The sequence below is a fragment of the Neofelis nebulosa genome, unplaced genomic scaffold, assembly GCF_028018385.1.
Source record: "Neofelis nebulosa isolate mNeoNeb1 unplaced genomic scaffold, mNeoNeb1.pri scaffold_65, whole genome shotgun sequence".
Lineage (NCBI taxonomy): Eukaryota > Metazoa > Chordata > Mammalia > Carnivora > Felidae > Neofelis > Neofelis nebulosa.
In genome coordinates, this window is record NW_026691909.1 from 23,225 (window position 1) to 44,783 (window position 21,559).

The 21,559-nt window shown below is 34.8% G+C and overlaps 1 protein-coding gene across 2 annotated transcripts; it reads left to right on the plus strand.

The window, feature by feature from the left end:
• The first annotated feature begins 1,282 nt into the window (after window positions 1-1,282).
• LOC131503547 (RNA-binding motif protein, X chromosome-like) lies at window positions 1,283-13,341 on the plus strand. Of its 2 annotated transcripts, none has more exons than XM_058714994.1 (9): window positions 1,283-1,382; window positions 2,608-2,726; window positions 3,185-3,291; window positions 5,306-5,525; window positions 7,152-7,304; window positions 10,204-10,318; window positions 11,386-11,511; window positions 11,587-11,675; window positions 12,431-13,341. In XM_058714994.1, the coding sequence occupies exons 2-9, from the start codon at window positions 2,618-2,620 to the stop codon at window positions 12,733-12,735; spliced, it is 1,224 nt and encodes a 407-aa protein (XP_058570977.1). In that variant the 5' UTR covers window positions 1,283-1,382; window positions 2,608-2,617; the 3' UTR covers window positions 12,736-13,341. The 2 variants fall into 2 exon arrangements, with proteins under 2 accessions (XP_058570977.1, XP_058570976.1); XM_058714993.1 differs by having other exon boundaries at window positions 1,307-1,382; window positions 2,591-2,726.
• The last annotated feature ends 8,218 nt before the right edge of the window (window positions 13,342-21,559 follow it).

Below are 21,559 nucleotides of genomic sequence, written 5' to 3' on the forward strand. Positions count from 1 at the left end.
ATACTATTTAGTCATTTATAATATAACTGTTACATTAACAAAATACATCATAAAGTTAGTCTAAAGAGATATAAATTAAAATAAAAGCAATGTTTTAATATTAAAAATGAGAAAACTGTAATTAATTTTGACACAGCTATGGTTAAAATTGATGTCTTTCAAGTAAGAATGTAATCTATCTAGGAATATAGTTTAATGGTTTTGGTTAGGAAGGAATTAATAACAGTTCTAACATATTGGTAACTGCCACTTTAAAACCAATCTTCTAAAATAAGATTGTGCATAAAAATAATTTTACCTTTGGTGCATAAATTCACTTCTGAATTATTTTCCTGAAGGAAAAATATTAGAAAGAGAAATTATGATTTCTACAGACATAATCATCACTATATTCTCTATACATACAGAAATTCTCAGTACTTCATAATTTGAGAAATATAAAAATTAGCAGACATAGGTTTGTTAAAAGAGATGTAAACACTGAAAATGGTTAACTCCAGTATTATTTTTTAAGAGCTGTAAGTTTTGAGATATACACAAATTATTAGCTATGCAAAATGTGTATACAAATGGACACATTTTAGAGAACATCACAAAAAATAAGTTTTAGTTGTATTCTGGTTATTTAAGAGTATTTTCTAATGTTAGGTTGCATTTTCAAGTGAATTCATAGAAGGAATAATTTTTACTTAAAAGGGATAGTCTGCCAGCTAATAACCGTAATTTTTTCAGGAACAGAAATGTATTTATTTTAGCAGATAGAATTGTTTATTAAGGATTTTGCTTATCATACAAATAATGTCAGACTAGTTTCACAGAGATTTGTTTTTCATAATTTTGTAAGTTTCATGTACTTACTGAAGAAAACTGAAGATTAAGTTTTTCAAAGATATGTATTTCAAAGATATTGAAGCTATGGATTTTTAAATACTTTTGCTATTTTCATTGTATTGTTACTGTATTTTTTGTCACCATTATTAGCTATTTTTCCTTCCCGCACTGAAAAATACTAAACTTAACGACATATGACAGTGTGTTGTCAATACATGAGACAATGATAAATTCTGGATAGTTGATAGTAAAATTTGGTTCTTTCTTTACCTGGATTACTTTAATGTAACTGGAGAAAGTAAATAATAAAGCGGAGGTACGCAACACATTTGGTTGCTCAACCCGCTCACACGCTTTTTCCTCGCGAGCTTCTCAGCTCACTCCCCCTCCACTTGGTAAAGTTCCCGCATTCCCGACTTCCTCCGCGCCTCATCATCCGGGTTCCTTCACCTCGTTAAATTGGTCGCGCAGTTGCTCTCAGCCGTTAGTTTAGCTAGTGGTCGCTGAGGTAGCGGGTTAAACTGCGCTTGTGGAAAATAGGAGCTAAAAAGGTAAGGATTTCGGGATTTTAGGAACAATGGGTGGTTTTATACCTCAGGAAAAATAGCCCATAGCAATATCTTTTCCTGTAAATTGATAAACTGTGGTAATTCCAACTTTGTTTTTTCTGTCAGGTTTTTCAGTAAGTCTTAATTGATAAATTAAGTGTAAATATATGTGTACATAGAACATTTAGAGGAGTTAGGTTTCAAATATTTACTGGAAAGTAGTCTTGCTTTTGTTCCTCTTGGCAATGTGTTCCTGGGGCCGCGGTGGAAAGTCCGTGAAGTTCCCGGATTTTGTCCGTGAACTATCTGTATGGATTAAAAACGAAGGGGTGTTGGGGTTAGGACGAGATGTACGGACCCCTTTACTTCGGCAAAGACAGCCCTTTTTAATGGCCTTGTGTACAACCTTTGCTGTTTCTCTTGGCTTTTTTCAGTTACGTGAAGGCGGGTCATCATGCATTGTTTGTCGGACGGCAGGGCGCCATTTTGATCAATGTGCACTTTTTTTTCTTAACGGTTTATCTGACGCGTGAGGTGTTAATTGAAAAATAAAGGCACAATATTTAATTACTGTGATTATAAACTTATGATTTACTAATCAGATGTAAAAATGTTGATCCACCTGATAGGAATTGTCAAATTTTTAATAGCCAGTTTAATTTAAATCACACAATTGCTTCAGTATTTGCTAAAGTTTTATTATGTTTAGTCACAGATTAATTTGCATTTCAGAAGGCTTTAATTCTGACATTACTTTATGACTTAGCATTCTAAAAATATCTTAAGTTACTGTAAATAAAAAGTGTTTGATATATAAACAAAATAAATGAGAATAGATTCAGGGGGAGAAGTCCAGAATAAGTTTAAGGTATTGAGGTTTACTTAAAAGTTAGATGTTAACTTTTGTATACAGATACACATTTGTTATTGTTGAAAGTGACACATTTTGCTTTTTAAAAAGTGAAACCATAGTATAGCCAAAGGAACTACAGTAGTCTTACCACTATAAGTTTTTATGAAATATCTGTAGATAAGCAGAGTTTGTCTGAAGTTGGTGTTCATTTTGCTGTTTAGGTCACAAGTTTCATTCTTCTTGTAAGTAAAAAGCAAAATAGAGCTTTGGTAGGGTACGTAACTTGAATTTTTCATACGCTGTGTGATCAAATTTGATCTTTTTGACTTATAATTTATTGTTTGTAATGTATATATAGATAATGTTTTTAACTAGTTACAGAAAAATGATGGAAGCTGATCGGCCTGGGAAGCTGTTTATAGGAGGCCTCAATATCGAGACTAATGAAAATACTCTTGAAGTTGTATTTGGGAAATATGGTCCCGTAGTGGAAGGTAATTCTTAGAACTAGCATATGTAAATATTCAAAGTAAATGCATATAACTGAACAGCTATGCAAAAATTCTTTTTCTGTCTTAAAGCTTATCTGAACACTTTTTCTTATATTTATGTTTCATATTGGGAAAGTACTTAGAACAGTGAACGAAGTAAGACATTTAAGAGGCTCTTACTATTGAGAATGGAAAACAAGGAACAGTAATAAGTTTAGCGTTGAAATGTGATGATAGGCTAACTATAGAGTTCTTCACTGTTGCTTTTTAGATTAATCATAATGATTTAAATGGAAGGTTTTTAACATAACTTTCTGAAGGTGGTTAACTATTACATCCAGAACATTAATTAAATTAAAAGAAGACGTAACAAAAATTGTCAAAGTGTTGATTAGTAGCTTTGAAAAGAGTAAGAAAAATTTTATGTAACATTAAATTTAAAAGTTTTATATGGATTACAGTTACTTTGATGAAGGATCGGGAAACAAATAAGTCCAGAGGCTTTGCTTTTATCACTTTTGAGAGCCCTGCTGATGCTAAGGATGCTGCCAAAGATATGAATGGAAAGGTAAAACACTTCTTTGATAATTTTCTAGCTCTGTTCTTCATTGAATACTATTTCTAGATTCTGTTTTCCTAATTTTTAAAAGGTGGCATAATTACACATAGGACAAAATTATTGTCATTCTTCCTTTTTGTCCTATAAGTCCTGCAGAGTGGTTGGAAAAAATGACATGAATATAAGCTTGAGCAATATCTGTGAACCTATTTCCAAACTAGTAATGCAATGTAAGAATAAAACTTAAAACTGTAAAACAAACCTACATAAACAAATTACAGTAGAAATAAGTTCCTTTTCATAAAAAAGCTATTGAAATTCATGGAATATTTCTATACCATAAAAGCCTAGAAAGAGGAGTACAGATTAATTCCTATTACTTGGGAAAATAATCCTTAAAAATTAATAGTTGAGCAGGATCTTTACAGTCAAATTAGGTGATGATGTCTTTAAGACAGTTATGAGTAAACTAGTAAAGTGGTTATAAAAATAATTCACTCTTAACCCATATCTAATATTGCTCTTCTTTTCTTAGTATGTTTTTATTCTATACTCAGTGATTTTTGTAAAATGGCTACTTTGATAGTTTATGTTTGCCTGCATTGTAGGAATTGTTTTTGGCCAAGGATTTTGTATTGTGTACAGAGGTAAATGAAACTTACTTAGAATATTTTATAATCATTACTTTGATTTCTAGTTTTTAAGTATAAGAACATAGGGTTTGTATGGAAGTTATTCTTAAATTCTTTCATTCACCAGACATTTTATTGAGTCCCAGCCATTGATAATGCAACTAATGGTTATAAATAAGATAATATATTTTTTTGTATACCAAGTTAAAAGATAGGAAATGTATAAATAAAAATAAAGTGTAAATATAATTATTTTCTTGTACACAAAAACATTAGAAAAAATAGGTAATTTAGTTAGTGCTTGCAGGGGAAGTTGACAATGAGTTGACATGAAGATATACAGATGTTAGCTGAATCCTGCATTTTGTGAAGAAAGCAGCCCTGCATAAATTGTGGAAAATATTTTGGACCTAGAAACAGCAATGGAGTCCGTAAGGTGGAATTGCTAGTTGTGGCTGTTTAGATGGGCTAGGGCCCAGTGAAGTCTCAGTAGGAATTTAGGACCTAAGATTCTTTTTGAAAAACAATATAAAATACCAGAATGTTTTATGTGCAACAGTTATTTTTTTAATGTTTATTTTGAGAGAATTGGGGAGGTGCAGAGAGTTGGGTGCTTAACAGAGATACCCAGGCTTCTCTGTGTGGAACAATTATTAAAAATTACGTTTTTAAAAATAGTTTGGGTCTGTGTAAAAGGTAAACCATTCTGAAATTTCTGAGAGTTTACAAAATTTAAGTAGTCCTGAAAAAGGAGAGTATGAAGTACTACATTAAAACGGTGTGTTAGGGACATATTTAAAACAAAACTGAGTTAAGAACTGGGTATGACAAAACATATTAAAGACCAAATAAGTGTACTGTTAAAAGAAAAGTAAAGGAAACTATTAGGTAAGTAAATATAGCTACATTGTATTGGCAAATGTTCATTTTTAACAACAAATAACAGAAATATAGAATATAAATAATCATTCTGAATAAATACTAGTAACTTGTTTTCTAAGTGACATATGCAATTGTTTTACATATCTTTGGGACACTGGAAAATTTAAATGGTAGAAATAACAAAAATGAAATGAGCTATATGGTAGAAAATGTGTAGTTTCATGAAATGTGAGAGCTATTAATTTTTAAATACTGGATGAAATGTCAAGAGTTTTAAAAAATATATATGCACTTGTGTATTGAAAGGCTTCATGGAGGGAAGTTATTTGTCAAATGTCTCATATTTGGCAAGTGAAGAGACTGGTCAATAAAATACATGCCTTTAGGGAACAAAACCCATTGATCTTTAAGTTGATTTTAGTTTCAGTAGTTACTGGATTTGTAAAATTTGTTCATTTGTTAAACTTAAATTGGTTTAATGTTATGGTTATTATACTTAATCTTTTTAGTCGTTGGATGGAAAAGCAATTAAAGTAGAGCAAGCCAACAAACCATCTTTTGAAAGTGGTGGTAGACAGAAACCACCACCTTCTCCAAGAAGCAGAGGCCATTCAAGAAGTGCAAGATGTGGAAGAGGAGGAAGTGGGGGAGTGAGAGCGCGTCCCTCACGTGGAGGACACTTGGGTAATGTTTTAAAATACAAGGATGCAACCATAGAACTGGAAAACAGTAAGTTTGAATGTATGGAATTCAGTTTTTATTTACATCTTTTATGAGGTGGATGAACTGTTAGATTCATTAGATGAAGAATTAACATTAGTAATAAATGCTAAGGGTTTATAGTTTTAAAAAATGATTGAAATAGGTAATGTGCAAAAAATAATCTTGCAGTGAAATGGCATAGATACCAAACTAAATTTAGTTTGTTTTAGCAGTATTACCAATTATTTCTAGTCAAATCAACAATTTTTCCTCAGTACTCATTTTTATTGATTGTATGTTTTTATAGAAGTTAAGATTGGTTGTTCATAACAGTGACTGGCTGGCTCTGTTTGTAGAGCATGGGACTTTTAATCTTGGGGCTGTGAGGTTGAGCCCCATGTTGGCCATAGAGCTTAGATAAAAAAAAATTGTGGGCTTATATTTGAAAATCCATCTTTTCTTTATTGTGGAAGTTATTTCATTGCATCACAAAAATATTGGGGAATCTTTACAAATACACAAGAGAAAATAAAATCACTCAAAATACATGTTTCATGCATAATACTTCATATTTCAGGATTAACCTTGCAGTATTGTTTTCCATGTGTGCATGTGCAAACATCTATGCAAATCTCTTCATTTTGAAAGAAGGGTTTTCTTCCTTGGTTTTTTGTAAAAAAAACAACAACTTGGATTTGGGAAAATAAAGGAAATAATATAGAGGTTTTTTTAGATTTTTGAAGGTGGGTTTATTCAGAAAGAAATTAAAAGCTGCTGCTTCACAAATAGTATGTACCTTTATCATGTGTGGGAGGGATAATGAGTTACTGAAAATGGTATTTATGAACTTTTCAGAGAAATCTTTTTTATTCATGATGAAAGGGAGTCGCTTCATGTACCATATAAACTTTGTTTCTTCTATTAACCAGTCTTCAAGTCAAACATTGGGCTTCCATTTTTCATAATTAAGTGTGAGTTTTAGGAAATGGCTCCTAAAGTGGAATTGCAAGGTTTGACCCATTTTAAAACACACTAAATTGATCATGAGAAAATTTTAGTATTTTTGCCATGTTTCAAAAATTCATATTTTTCTTACCTATAACAATACTGGGGACTTTCTCTAGTTGAAAAGATAAACAAATGATTTTTGATGATTTAATATGTATATCTTAAACTATTAAAATTGAACAGAACATAGTTTTTTTCATTGATGTAGAATTGCTATTATTTTGTAAGTGAACTTTAAGAATAGTATGTTAATTTACTCTCAAGATACTTCATTTTTGAAATATATTCCCCTTTTCATTTTTTAAAATAACTTTATTTATGCCTATGTGTTCTATTTTTCAAAAGCTTTCTTGACACCAGGATAATAGAGCAATTACTTACCATTTTTCTCCACTCTTTCAGTTTTCCCCAAATGTGTGTCTCTTTCATATGAATATAAAATGCTTCTTAAATTTTTCTGGGTTTTCCAAATTGATTTTCATAAGAAGTCTTTGACTTCTATTTATGTCTTACTTAGGAAACACTTTTAGTTTATACAAGATGAATGCCTAAAACGATAATATTGTGTAGTAAAGATTTTTAAACAATAATTGAAACTTGATCATTAAAAATTCTACTTACTAAAAAGATTTCATTTAAATACAGATGATCGTGAATATACTGTTAATCTCAACATGAGTTCTTCCAGGGGACCCTTTCCAGTTAAAAGAGGTTCATCTTCAAGAAGTGGAGGTCCTCCTCCAAAAAAATCTGCTCCTTCTGCCCCAGGGCGTAGCAGTAGAGGGATTGGAGGAAGAGGTAAATTCTATAAATTAAAAAGGCAATAGTTTCTTATAAATGAAAATCACTTAGAAGCACAGTGGAATGTGAGAAAACATATGGGGCTTATTTAGTGATCATAACCTACTTTCGGTGAGGAACTAATTGTTCAGGTTCTAACTGTAGATGCAGTAGATAATTAGCAAACATCAGTGGGGGAAATTTTGCCTTTAAGGTCCATGTTTGCTATGGAACTCTTCATTTTTCTTACAGTTCTTGTGAGCATGCTTTGATTAGCAGGCTTTCTTTTTTCACATGGATTCAAGGTCAATATTTTCATGAAAGTGTCCCATGAGAGAATATTTTCATGTATAGCATAGTTTGGCTATGTATTTTGATCACCTGGTTTATATTAGTTACAAACAATAACTACAAGTTATAAACAAAACAATACTTCTTTTTTTCTTTCTGAGTTTGGACCATAATGGTGTTCTGCTATACAATTTTTGCTTGAAATGTGGGTGGTGGTGGATACACACTTAACCTCAGTGTGAGTTCTTCAAAAGGATCTGTGCTAGTAATGCCCCAATGTAAAAGTTATCAGAAAGCTCAGTATTAAAATCATAATGTTTATGTTTAAATCATTGTTTTTGTTCTGTGAGTATAAAAAGAAATATGTAAGTACATAGAAGATATATTTTCTGCTACCAAGAAATCTCTCACTGGGAAGGAAATATGTTATATAAGTATTTCATCCTTAATAAATTTAGAAATTAGCTGGGAAGATACTGTACACATGGATAGTTATTTAATTTAAAAAACTAAGGCTTGATAGACTTAAAGGAGACTGACATTTTAAGTTGGGAGAATATGAAGTGCACTTAGGCATGAAATATATAGAAGACATTAAGACTGGTGGAGACCTCAGTTATAAAATACATGGAAGACATTAAGATTGGTGGAGAGCTCATGTTTTAAATTGTTAGGTAGCAGTCCTTAGGGAATTTCAAATTACTTAAGACAAATTAAAGCAAGAGATGAGTATCATCAAATACACTAACATAATTTTGACAAGTAGTTGTAAGATTTTGGATTGAACAGAAAAGGAAGCAAGAGGGCATAGAAAACTTCTGAGTGAAGAAATAAATACCATCTTTTTAATTGAGAGAAATCTGAAAACTTTAGTTCTCTTAATTTAGTATTGCTATTTAAACCTTGTTATATAGAAATTGCCATTATCATATTTACCCTTCTGAGGATCTGGTAGAACGTCAAGTGTAATTTGCTGTAAATAAGTATATTTTGCTCTTGACAAAATACACAAGAAGCCTACACATTTCCAATGAAAGAATTAAATACTGAGCCAAAAAATAAATAAATGAAGGTTGAATTCTAGGAACTAATCATAAGAAGTAATATATGAAAAGAATATTTATGGGGGAAAGTTTTCTTATTTTGAAAAATGTACAGTACTTTGAAATTAGCCCCTAAAAAGTATTGCTAATGAAACACTAGAAATCAGTATTGCCATCATTAAAAAGACCAAGCTATCTACCAGTTGGTGTGGTAAATTAGAAAATATTGTGTATGTAAAGAGTTTGAAATGTAATACACTATGATATGATACTACTGTTGGTGTGAGTGGGATGAATTGGCAGTCAATCATTTCTCTAGCTGAAAGAAGATACATATGTACTTCAGTCAGTGAGAAGTTTGAAGGTTTTACACCTGTTCTTTGTGCTATTAATATTCATTAGCAATTCCTATGAATGTAAAAAGAAGTAAGGGGCGTGAAATTTCTTCTAGCTAGAGCAGTTTTAATCACTGAATGATTTCATTGCATGTGAATCTTTGGTTTAAACATTGTAAGAAATACTGGCTTTGAAGGGATAGTGGAATATAGAAAGCCATGGAAAATGTTTAGGTGATACCACGAACATTTAGGAATTTAAAGAAAAACATCATTGTAAATTAGCAAAATCATAGAGGAAGCAGGGTATATTACATATGCAGGTACTAGAAATTTGCAGTTGGGGGTTGTAAATAGAAAATGATTCTTAAAGCAGGAGAAGGCACGATTCTTTTAATGGAATGAAGAGATGAAATAAACAAAGGAAATGATATATAAAAGAAATGGAGAGTTTTAAATTGAACCTTAATTATGCAGTGAGCTGGCTACAGAAAAGACAATCTAGGAAACTGATGAATAATAGGATAATTATTTAATACATTAAAGTTACTTAATGCCTTTGCTGTGTTAATACTTGGGACACTGAACAAGTATTCTTGGCAGTGTTAGTATATATACACAGGTAAAACATAAGAAAACATGGAGTATCTTGAGACCTAAAATAGTGGCTAAAAATAGCATTAAAACACTAAGGAAAGCATGTAGATGGAGTTTGAAAATAAATTAAAATAACTTATCCTTATAAATACTGTGTTTTTGAACAGCCATCAGAACATTTAACTAGGACTGCAGTAACAAGGTTTGAATACAAAAAGAATAGTTCGGTTGTAATGGGATCTTATATATAATGGAGAGTATATTGAACACTGAGAGTAAAAATAATGATTAATAGACTTTCAGGTAACCTAAACAAGAGATAGATTAAGTAAGACCATAGCAAATAGGGGAGAAAAGCTGCCAGAGGAAAATAGGCAGATTTAATCACTGAATATGTGGAAGTAGCTACAAAGTTGCTTATATTTAGAACTTTTTTTTAGCAGTTGATGGTAATTTAAAGATTATGCAAAATTTATGTATGGAGTGGAAGATATCAGAAGATAAAACATTCAAGAAATATATGTAAAGATGCAGACAAAAAATGAACATAAATATCCTAAAGGAGAAACCTGTAAGAATTGTGGAAAGAAATCAGTGTTTTGATCTCATAAAAGTTACTGAGACACTTACTTCAGAATCTTTAAATTAAAGGTCCATTGCCCCATGGAAGAGAAAACCATGGAGGTCCTTCGCGCAGAGAGCCGGTCTCTTCCCGGAGAGATGACTATATGCCACCAAGAGATGATGGTTACAATACTAAAGATAGGTAAAGGGGGGGTTCCCGGGTGACTCAGTAGTAGGTTAAGCATACTACTCCTGATTTCAACTCAGATCATAATCTCAGAGTTGTGAGATCGAACCCCACATTGGGCTCTGCTCTGAGTGTGTTTGAGGTTCTGTCACACTAATGTGTGCTCTTTCTTTTGTAAAAATTAACTTTTTAAAAAGATACATAAGGGAAAACAAAGTATATAAATTGTCAATAATGCATTTTTTGTTGTTGAAGTTCTAACATAAAGCTAAGTTTTTTTTAAGTTAACAATTTAGAAATATTTAGTACATTTACAACGTTCTATAATCACCACACTTTACCTACTTGCAAAATATTTCATCATCCTACAGTAAAACCCTGTAACATTAAGGATTGCCTGCACCCTTCCCTAGTGCCTGACAAACACCCATCTGATTCTGTCTCTGTTGATTTACCTATTCTGGATACATCATACTAATGGAATGAGACCATATGGCTTCTTTCCTCTAACATAAGTGTTCTCAGTAGTCCTCCGTATTGTAGTATGAATCCTTCTGGTTATTTTAATGGCTTATTATATTCCATTGTGCATATAATAAGTATAATCTGGGTTACTATCATCATAGTACATTTTTGAACATTGATAGTATTTCAGTACCTGTTTTCAGTTCTTTTGGGTGTATACTTAGGGGTGGAAATTCATGGTTGTGTAGTAATTCTGTTTAATTTTCTGAGGAACTAACTTTTCCCACATGGATTGTACTTACTTTGCAGTTCTGTCATCGAAGTACAAATTTGAATTTCTCAGCATTACTAACTTGATACTAAGTTGATATTTTCCATTTTTTAAGCTATTATAGCCAACTTACTAGGTGTGAGGTAGTATTTTGATTTGTATTTTATTAGCTAATGATCAACTGAGCATCTTTTCATGTGCTTGTTGGCCATGTGTATATCATCTTTGGAAAAAAAGTATTCAAGGGTGCCCATTGAAAAAAGTTGTTTTTTTTCTTTGGTCAGAGTTTTAAAATATATTCTGGGAATTAGAAATTACATTTTAACAATTTACTTCTTTATTTAAGTTATTCGAGGAGAGATTATCCAAGTTCCCGGGACACCAAGGATTATTCTCCATCACCTAGAAACTATGCATACCGTTACTATGACCATTCAAGTTCTCGGGATGAACATTACTCTAGAGGATATAGGTACTGAAAGTTTTCATTTTTATCAAATAGCTGCTTGAAAGTCTTAATTCTTACATTAATATTTTTTAAATTTAGTGATCGTTATAGCTATGGTGGAGGTCGTGAGAGAGATTATTCTGAACATTCAAGTGGAGGCTCTTACAGAGAATCATATGAGAGTTACGGTATGAGTCCAGTTTTTCCTGATAAATCATAGAATTAGATTTAACAGGCAAGATTCGTATGTATATTGTTACATCTGATTCCACAAAGGGAAAACTATAGAATGATATTCTGATTAGTTTGAAGATCCTTGAATTACTTTAATAGTACATTTAAACTAACAATGCCTTTGCGGCTAAACTGACAGTCCCCTCTTATCCCTAATTAGAGAAAAAATACTTAAATACAAGGAAGGGAGGAGCGCTTGGTTGGGTTTCCTTTGTGGGCTAAATATCTAACTCTTGATTTTAGTTCAGGTTATGATCTCATGGTTCACAGCATGGGTTTGAGTTCAGGGTCGGGCACTGCACGGACAGTATGGAGCCTACTTAGGATTTTCTCTCAACCTTTGCCACTCTCTCTCCCCCCTGCATGCACATACTGTATCACAAAATAAATACACATTAAATAACAAGAAAGAGACAGTGTTCAACAGTAGAAAGCATAAGAACAGCATGAAGATCAGCATTTCAGTCCTTTTTCAGAAACTGATAGAACATTTACTTCAAATAACCTGTTTAACCTGAAAAATACTACATTTATACTTCCTTTTAAGTTTAAAATACCTTGATTAGTGCAGCATAATATTTTCTCAGCAGAGGCAGATAAAAACCTATCTCTTCCAAATATTTAGTACTTGAACTAGAATCACAGTGCAATGATATTGTCCAAAATTGTCATGTAGTTAGTTGTTTTTACTTGGTCATTGACTTTGCAGGTAGCTCCCGTGGTGCACCACCAGCACGAGGACCTCCTCTGACTTACGGTGGAAGCAGTCGCTATGATGGTTGTAGCTGCACACGTGATGGATACGGTGGAAGTAGAGAAAGTTACTCAAGCAGCCGGAATGATGTCTATTTAAGTGGTCGTGGGCATGGTGGCAGACAGGAACGAGGGTTTCCACCTTCCATGGATAGGGTGTACCCTGCTCTTCGTGAATCATATGGTAGCTCAAGTTATGGAGGTTCCAGAGGTGGTCATGGGGGAAACCGATCTGAAAGAGGAGGCCGTAGCAAATACTAAAAATAAGTTACGTGCCAGTTTTTCTTTGTTTTTTCAAAGAGAAATTTTAAATGCTACTTTTTTCTGCTTTATTGCATTGGTTAATAAAAGAAAAATGTTACCCTTGTGGGGGCAGGCACACTTTTATTTGCCCTCCATGCATTTTTGGTAAGAAAAAATTCAAAGTAATTTCATAATAATTAGTGTTAATTGAGGAATATTACAGAAGTTATTTGAAAATAGTGTCTGTATTGTTAAAACAGCATGTTTCCATAAAATGGTATTTCCTTTATTATTTTACTATTTAGCTATAAAAAATGTGAAAGCAAATTTGTTTGAAAGGTGAATTGCACTGTTTGCCTGAAAATTTCCTTTGTGTTGGAAATAAATGCATACAATATAAATGCATACAAAATCTGTACTCCTGAAAGAAAAAAAATGTTACTTTTGGGGAGAGGCATACATTAACTTTCCTTCCATGATTTTTTTGGATAAGATGAAAAGCATTTTTCAAAGTAGTTTCATAATTGTTAATGTTAATTGATGAAAACTAGAGAAGTTGTTTAAATGTAATTGTCTGTATTAAGAATTTCAGAGTAAACATTTCCACTAAATGGTTATTTCCTATGTGGTTTTACTGTTGACTTAAAAAAATGAGAAAGCAAATGTGTATGGAAGGTAAATTGCATTGCTCGCCTAATTTTCTTTTTGTGTCTGAATGAATATAATAAATGCATATAATATAAAGTGGCATGTTCTTTTCTCCACAGCAAGCTGTGCCTGTTTTCCATGTGGGCGTACTAAGCCATTTATATATTGTTTGCAAGTTTAAATGTGTAAAACAGTTTGAGAAATGGATTACAAAAGAATGTTTGCTTCATTACTTTAAAATCTTACGTATACTTTATTATTCTAAAGGAATGGTATAAGTTGAAAGAAAAACTAGATACAGGAGGAAACAAAAATACTGGAAATCTATAAGTATCCATTTCCTTTCCCAGATTAAAGCAGATGACCAGAGTGGGAACAATGGTCATAAAATCAGTTTTCCACCTGTGTCAAAACTGAACCAGTTAACTTTACAGAGAGTTAAGATGATGTGAATTTTGTCAAATGCTTTCTCTGCATCTATTGAGAGGATCTTATGGTTCTTGTCCTTTCTTTTATTGATGTGATGAATCATGTTAATTGTTTTGCAGATGTTGAATCAGCCCTGCTTGGTGGTGGTGAATAATTTTTTTTTTAATGTATTGTTGGATCCGGTTAGCTAATATCTTGTTGAGAATTTTTGCATCCATGTTCATCAGGGAAATTGGTCTGTAGTCCTCCTTTATAGTGCGGTCTCTGGTGTTGGAATCAAGGTAATGACAGCTTCATAGAGTTTGGAAGTTTTCCTTCCATTCCTGTTTTTTGGAACAGCTTCAAGAGAATAGGTGTTAACTCTTCCGTAAGTGTTTGCTGGAATTCCCCCGGAAAGCTTTCTGGCCCTGGACTCTTGTTTTTTTGGCAGAGTTTTGATTACTAATTTGATTTCCTTACTGGTTATGGGGCTGTTCAAATTTTCCTTTTCTTCCTCTTACAGTTTTGGTAGTGTATATGTTTCTAGGAATTTGTCCATTTCTTCCAGATTGCCCATTTTATTGGCATATAATTGCTCCTTATATTCTCTTATTGTTTGTATTTCTTCTGTGTTACAAGTTGTGATCTCTCCTCTCTTATTCTTGATTTTATTTAGTTGGGTCCTTTCCTTTTTCTTTTTGATCAAACTGGCTAGTGGCTTAATTTTGTTAATTCTTTAAAAGAACCAGCTTCTGGTTTCATCGATCTGTTCTACTGTTTTTTTTGTTTTGTTTTGTTTTGTTTTCAATACCATTAATTTCTGCTCTAATCTTTATTATTTCCTGTCTTCTGCTGGTTTTGGGTTTTATTTGCTGTTCTTTTTCCAGCTCCTTAAGGCGTAAGGTTAGGTTGTGTCTCTGAGATCTTTCTTCCTTCTTTAGGAAGGCCTGGATTGCTATATAATACTACTAATTCTAAGATACATGAAAATGAAACAGAAAAGTAAAAGATTTCACATTTGCTTTTGCAAATGCAGGATTTTTTTTTACCTTAATCCTGGAATTCACTGATTGCTTTGAATAACGAAGAGGTGAACACAAAATGAGCAGCAGGAAAGATTTTATTAGAATATTAACAAAGTAGAAGGAAAGAATAGAAGGAAAGCTGCCTTTGCAGAAAGGGGGCATTTGAATATGAATACCTGTGGATATAGGAAATGGTCCATTTTTAAGGCTCTGGTCAGCACCCCTTTTGCCTGCCACTCCTTCCTTCTCAGGCTCTGCCCTTGCTGGATAGTTCTAGGTTCTGGCTTGTCCATTCCTGATTGGCTTGACTCCATTGCATTAGAGATCAGACTATAGTCATAATGTGCATCGTGTAACACAAGTTTTATGAAAGGTTGTTTTTTTTTAGATAGGTATTTTGATTTTCAAATTCCTGAGGGGAATGGGAGAGGGAGTTGGTGGTGTCTGTAACATTCTTAGAGGAACCTTATACCCAAAGGGATTTGCTTTGGTCAGACACTCCCAAAATTGTTCCTGGTATGTTTTTCCCCACCCAGGGACCTCAGGTCCTAATCTTTCCTTCTCTGCCTACGGAGTCCCATGTTTTCCTACTATATTCCCCCCCACACTGAACGTGTGTCTCCTAACTGCTGTTAGGAATAGGAACAGCGACCAGTCTTAACTGCTTACTGCTAAATGGGGTTGACAGAAACAGGGCAGGTTCAGAGGTCAATCCAGAGGTCCAAAATAATAGGGTATTTGGAATGTATGGGCTGGCATGATTTTCTTGGATGTCTTCTGGCATGTGGTGGTTCCTATGAATTGAATAGAAAAAAAGTATATTAGACCAGGAGCATCAATATTCCAAATGCAAAGCCTCCTGGGGAGGAGGTCACACCAATAGAAGGGAAGACACATTGTAACCATCCAAAAAGTCCCTGATGTGTTTGGTCATTTTTTCTAAAACTATGGTTTTTTTTCCATCTTCTATGCTTATTCAGATCTCGTGATACTGTTGATTAGAATACTTAAGTCCTTGAACTGGTTTATGGTCCTCAATCCCCAATTTTCCCTTTGACCATCCCGTTTCCATAGGAGCAACTCTGAGGCATATTTAATTTTACCTCAAGGAAAGACATCTTTGATACCCAGAATATTATAAATTTAGGCAATTGTTTATCTGTCCTGCAGCTAGGAGCACTATAGTTCTTAGTTCAGTCATAATATCCTTTTGTAGCAATTGGGTGTGGCTCTCTGGAATTATAAAAAACATTGTGAAAAAGTCAAATCTCAGTGTATACACACAGGGACTGGGAGAAAATTTAGTCCTAAGTTTTCTGGAGATGCCTCTAATTAATGCTGTGTTTGGAAGGTTGGCCAGGAGTGGAAATGACAGAAAAAGACTCCAGCATAGGAATGAAATAAACTGTTTTCCCCCCATTAAATCCAGAGTTACACGCTGAGGCTCTGGGTTTCTGACCTGTAGTTGGTTCAGGGGAGCCGCCATGAAGTCTTTGGCCCCATCAGTTCCTTTCAAGGACACTGGTTATCTGAGCCCTCCAAGACTGAAGTCCTCAAGAGCATTCAGATATCCATTCACGGTCTCCACACAAGGAGCATGGACTACTTACAGAGTTTTCACTTTTGTCCCCTTTGAAGACATCCTAGTTTCCAGTGCACTTAATAGCCACATAAATGGCACTTGGTGCCAGGACTTTGGGAAGTGTGGTCTGACATAGTTTGTAAGGCCATGACTAAAGCCTTAGATTTTTTCTTAAGCCTCCTTTTCTGTTCCTTATTCTCCTCTTGACCTCAGTTATAATATACCAGATTGGCTGCTCATAAGAGCCCTTCCATGGTCCCTTCCAGCCCAGATAATTTTTGCAGTTTTCTCTGAGTATCTGGGGCCAGTTGAGTGACAGGTTTGTCCTTTAGAATCACCTTTGGGGGTGTCAAGGGAGATAACCATATGTTTTTAAAAAAGTTTTTTAATGCTAATTTTTGAGAAAGCATGAGCAGGGGAGGGAGAGAGACACAAACACAGAATCCAAAGCAGTCTCCAGGCTCTGAGCTGCCAGCACAGACCCCGACACGACTTGAACCCATGAATTATGAGATCATGACCTGAGCTGAGCTTAATTGAGCTACCCAGATAACAGTGGCACCTGTATATTTGATGAGAGTCTTCCTTAATGTTTCCAGGAAAGCCAGGTTTTCATCCTGTGTCTATAAAAGAGTGGCTTAAAATTTAGGATAACTTAAAGGTTTAACCTTAGAGCTTAATTTCTCCAAAATAAGCCTGGGAGTTGTGGCAATACCATTCCTCAGTGGGATGGTCATAGTCCCAGTTAGGATCTTGGGAAAGTAGTGCCTGGGTCCCAGTGGGAAACTAGAAGTTCCAAATAGAACTAGTCTCATAATAATATCTCATGATATCTCATCCTCCTATCTTTCTGCTGCTGCTGTCAGAACCCTACATTTCTGTCATTAAGAGTCTGGTTCAACAAAAGCAATATATCTTTCACAGTCAATTCAAAAACATAATATTCTGAAAAGGCTCTGTATACTCATGCAGATCATCAGAAAATTTACCTAGATTTCTTTTTATCTGCTTTAAATATTAGAATGAAAAAGGTACTTGTAATCTTATCATGGTGGTGCCTTTTGTGTCCCTCCTTCTGGTACTCTAGGTTCTTGTAGGAGAAACACACCTGCTACATCATAGGGAGGACCTGGATAAGATAGGCGGCATTTTAAAGTGCACATTTTAAAGTCTCGATACATAGATTGAGGACCCCAGGAGAAGGGTGAGGTGGAAGACTTCCCTTCATCCTTTTCTAGATATGCTGTGGATACAGGTAATCTTATTGCTGGGTCTTGGAAAGGACTGCCAATAAGCCAGAGTTGACCTTGCATTGCATACACGTTCTGATCTCTTAAATCCCCAAAAACATTAAAGATAGGGGACTTCTCACCATTTCCCCTATATTTACAAAGCAAGTCCAATTGTATGATATTATTTTCATTGTTTATTATTTATCTTTGAGTAAGAGAACAAACAAGTGGGGAAGTGGCAGAGAGAGGAAGAGAAACCCAAGCAGGCTCAATTCACACTGTCAGTGCAGACCCAAGTGTGGGACTTGAGCTCACAAACAGTAAGATTATGACCTGAGCCAAGATCAGGAGTCCGATGCTTAATCAGCTGAGCCACCCATGTGCCCTTGTAGGGGGTAGCATTACAATTGATATTTCCCTCTGACACTCAGGTTTTTTTTTTTTTTTTCCTTCCTCCAATTTGTGTTGGAGCCAAACCCCTGTGCAAAAGAAAATGAGTCACTTTTTTCTTTAGGTTTTGTGGATCAAAATCATCCCAATTATTTAGAATGCATTCCAAAGGAGTATTGGCTGTGGTGGGGGAATTACCCATCTACAGGAAAAAGATGAAAAGGGTTCCCTTACCTCAATTTCTTATAGCTGGCCAGGAGAAACCTCATCTCCTGACCCCAATAGTTGGCCAGGAGAAATCTCATTTCCTGGCCCCCCATTTTGGCTAGCTGTACAACTGGCAGCAAAAAGCCCCATCAGTCTTGCGAGGCAGTGGGAGTAGTAGCTCTTATCTAGGCATGACCCTACCTCCAAGAACTGACCCATCTTCCCTGGTTTCATCTACCCCTTTGCTTCCTGCCTGCGAGACTTTAGGATATTGACTATGACCAAGCAAGACTCCCCTGGTTGCACTAATTTTAGGATGCACTAATTTTATTTTGGCCCAATAGTAAGTTGCTATAGGTCATAATAAAAACTGTTCCTCTTTACAATTACATTTCAAAATGCTGGCAAAAACCATTTTTTTGTAAGGATACAATTGGACATTGAGGGTGGGCTAAAAGGGCCAAAGCTGAGTTCTATTCCTCTGGCTTCAACAGTCTCTGCATAAATATGTTCCAGCCATGTGGGTGTCCATTTTGAAGTCACTAGAGTGGGACAGGTCAGCATACAGTGGGCTAAGTGTAGCACAATGACTCCCATGTGTCCTGGTAAAAAGTCTTTGATATATCATAGTCCTCTATGTCTCATATGGCACAGGCATCATCCATTCCTGTGCTTTGCAGGAACACAAATATGAAGTATTTGGAGGCCAGCAGCAAGAGTATCGCCATCATTTCCCCCAGCTTTTAGGTCAGAAGATGGACAATTTCAATCTTAACCCCGTGTACTTTTAAAATTCATTCATTTTAATTTTAGCCCATCCTGACCACACATGACATTCCTTTCCAAAGTTTCCCTTTACAAATCTTCTATAACTTTTCTTTGCATTTACGTTTTGCCTCTAGACACTTCTCACCAAACAACCAGTCTTATTTAGAACAAAATTACTTTGTCTTTTACCTTCAACAAAAATGCATTTCTAGTTCTTATATATTTCTTAAATACTTTTCTACATACAGAGCTTCTTTTCTTATTTCTATCAGTTTAACTACATTTAACAGAATTTTAACTCTTAGAAATCTTAGTCTCCAGTGAAAAGTAAGTAGTAATCCATTGCGAGCTGTACATTACATCAGAATTCCACAAAGCATGTTTTCCAACAGACCCAAATATCCTTGGTTTTCTGCAATAAGTCAAAAGCGCAAACTTATGTTTAGTAAGCAATGCTTTATAATATCCCATCCAATTTGGAAAAGGCCTAAATATTCAACAAACTTAATCTACCTTATCAGCCAAGCAAAACTTTAAAGCATTGTTGCAGTGTATCAAAGACCCTTAAAGCTATCTTAACATTTAACCATTAATACTTTGAGATAAACAAAATTAACCATCATTTTAAGTCATATTTTTGCTTACAAATTGCAACAGAGATAACATGAACTTATTTGACTCTCGGTAAACCTAGGTAGAAAAATACGATATTTATTACTGATAACTCTAAATACATGTCTAACTTAATTAAACAAAGAAACTTAACATTAGTTTAAATACCAAATATGTTAACACCTGTGTTCACTTAAAAGTCAACCAATTTGTTCACCATTATCAAGTTACATCTGTGGCACCAGAGGAAATCTGAGGTAGGCAGTGTAACTCTAAAGGGGTGCTCTTTGCTTTTTGACAGTGAGTGGAGGAGGAGCCCATGGTGCAGGAGGCACCCCAGATGATATAGGAGGTTGTCATGCTGGCTGCACTTAAGTGGTGCAGAAATAGGAGGAGAGAGGTGTGTAGAGGGAGGTAGAAAATGTCAGGTTTCACCAACAAGCTTGGAGGCCCATAAAAGCCTTTGTTCAGAAACGGAAATAGACCTTGATTTTGGCTCTTTAACCCCCCACCCAATGGCTGATATTCAATATGTAAGTTACTGTTGGGCCAAAATAAGATTAGTGGATTCTGAGACAACCAGAGAAGTCTTTCTTGGTCACAGTCCAAACACCCCAGGTAGGAAACAGAGGGGTAGGCGAAATCGGGGAAGACAAGGTAAGCTCTGCAAGGTGGGGTAACGCCTGGGTAAGAAAGACTACTACCAGCACCTTGTGAAAATGACAAGGCTTTTGGCTGCAAGTTGCATAGCCAGCCAAAGTGCGGAGCCAGGAGATGATGTTTCTCCTGGCCAGCTGTAGGAAATTAAGATAAGGGACACTTTTTTCCCTTTTTCCTATAGATGGGTAATTCCCCAACCAAGGCCATTACTCCTTTTGAATGCATTATGATTCATTTTCTTTTGCACAAAGGCTTGGCCCCAATACAAATTGGAGGAAGAAACCTGGTTGCCAGAGGGAAATATCAATGATATAACTATTCTACAATTGGAATTGTTTGCAAATGTGATGATAAATGGCAGAATTTCCATATGTTCATTGTTTTTTGGCCTGAAGAAAAAAGAGATACATGTAAGCAATGTAATGTGGATCCTGATTTAATGGCAACCCTTTCTGAAGTCCAGCAATCAGGAGGGGAAACAATTAATGACCTCTTGCCTGTATCCAAAAAATACCTAGAGAAGGAGGAAGGGAAGTCTTCCACCTCAACCTTCTCCTTCTTCGGTCCTCAATCTATATATGTATATTAAAAAACATACAATTCTGCTCCTTGTTGCCCACCTTATACAGGCCTTCCCTGTAATGTAACAGACATGTTTCCCTTACAAGAAGCTAGAATGCCAGAAAGGGAAACTTTTACACGACAAGGTTTAAGACAGATAAAAGGAGATTGGGTAAATTTTCTGATCAGGTGTTGTATAGAGGTTTTTCAAAATACTATGTATGCTTTTGAGTTGATCTTTGTTAAATCAGACTCTTAATGAGATAGAAAAATTTGGGGTTCAATTTCTTGTCTCAGCAGCTAAGAGATATGGGGATTAGCAAGTCATCAATTACCAAGGGACTAGAGGTACTACAGAGAAATTCCAGCCCCCTACTGGAGCTCAGGAAATTCCACCCCAAGATCCTAATTGAGACAATGACCATCCCATTGGGGGATGGTATCGCTGCTACCTCCAAGCTTATATTTTGAAAAAAAATTAGGATACCTAAGTTTTAGCCCTTAAATTATGCTAAATTAGCCACTATTTTACAAATACCAAATGAGGCCCCAATGGCCTTCTAGGGGAGGTTGGGGAGGGTCTCATGACATATATGGCTATCTCCCCTGACAGCCCTAAAGCTGAGATGATTTTAAAGGACAAATTTATCACTTAATCAGCCCTAATTATTCAGAGGAAATGCAAAAATTGGCTGTTGTACTTGAAGAAAACTGGAGGAGCTCTTACAAGCTGCCAACTGGGTATATTA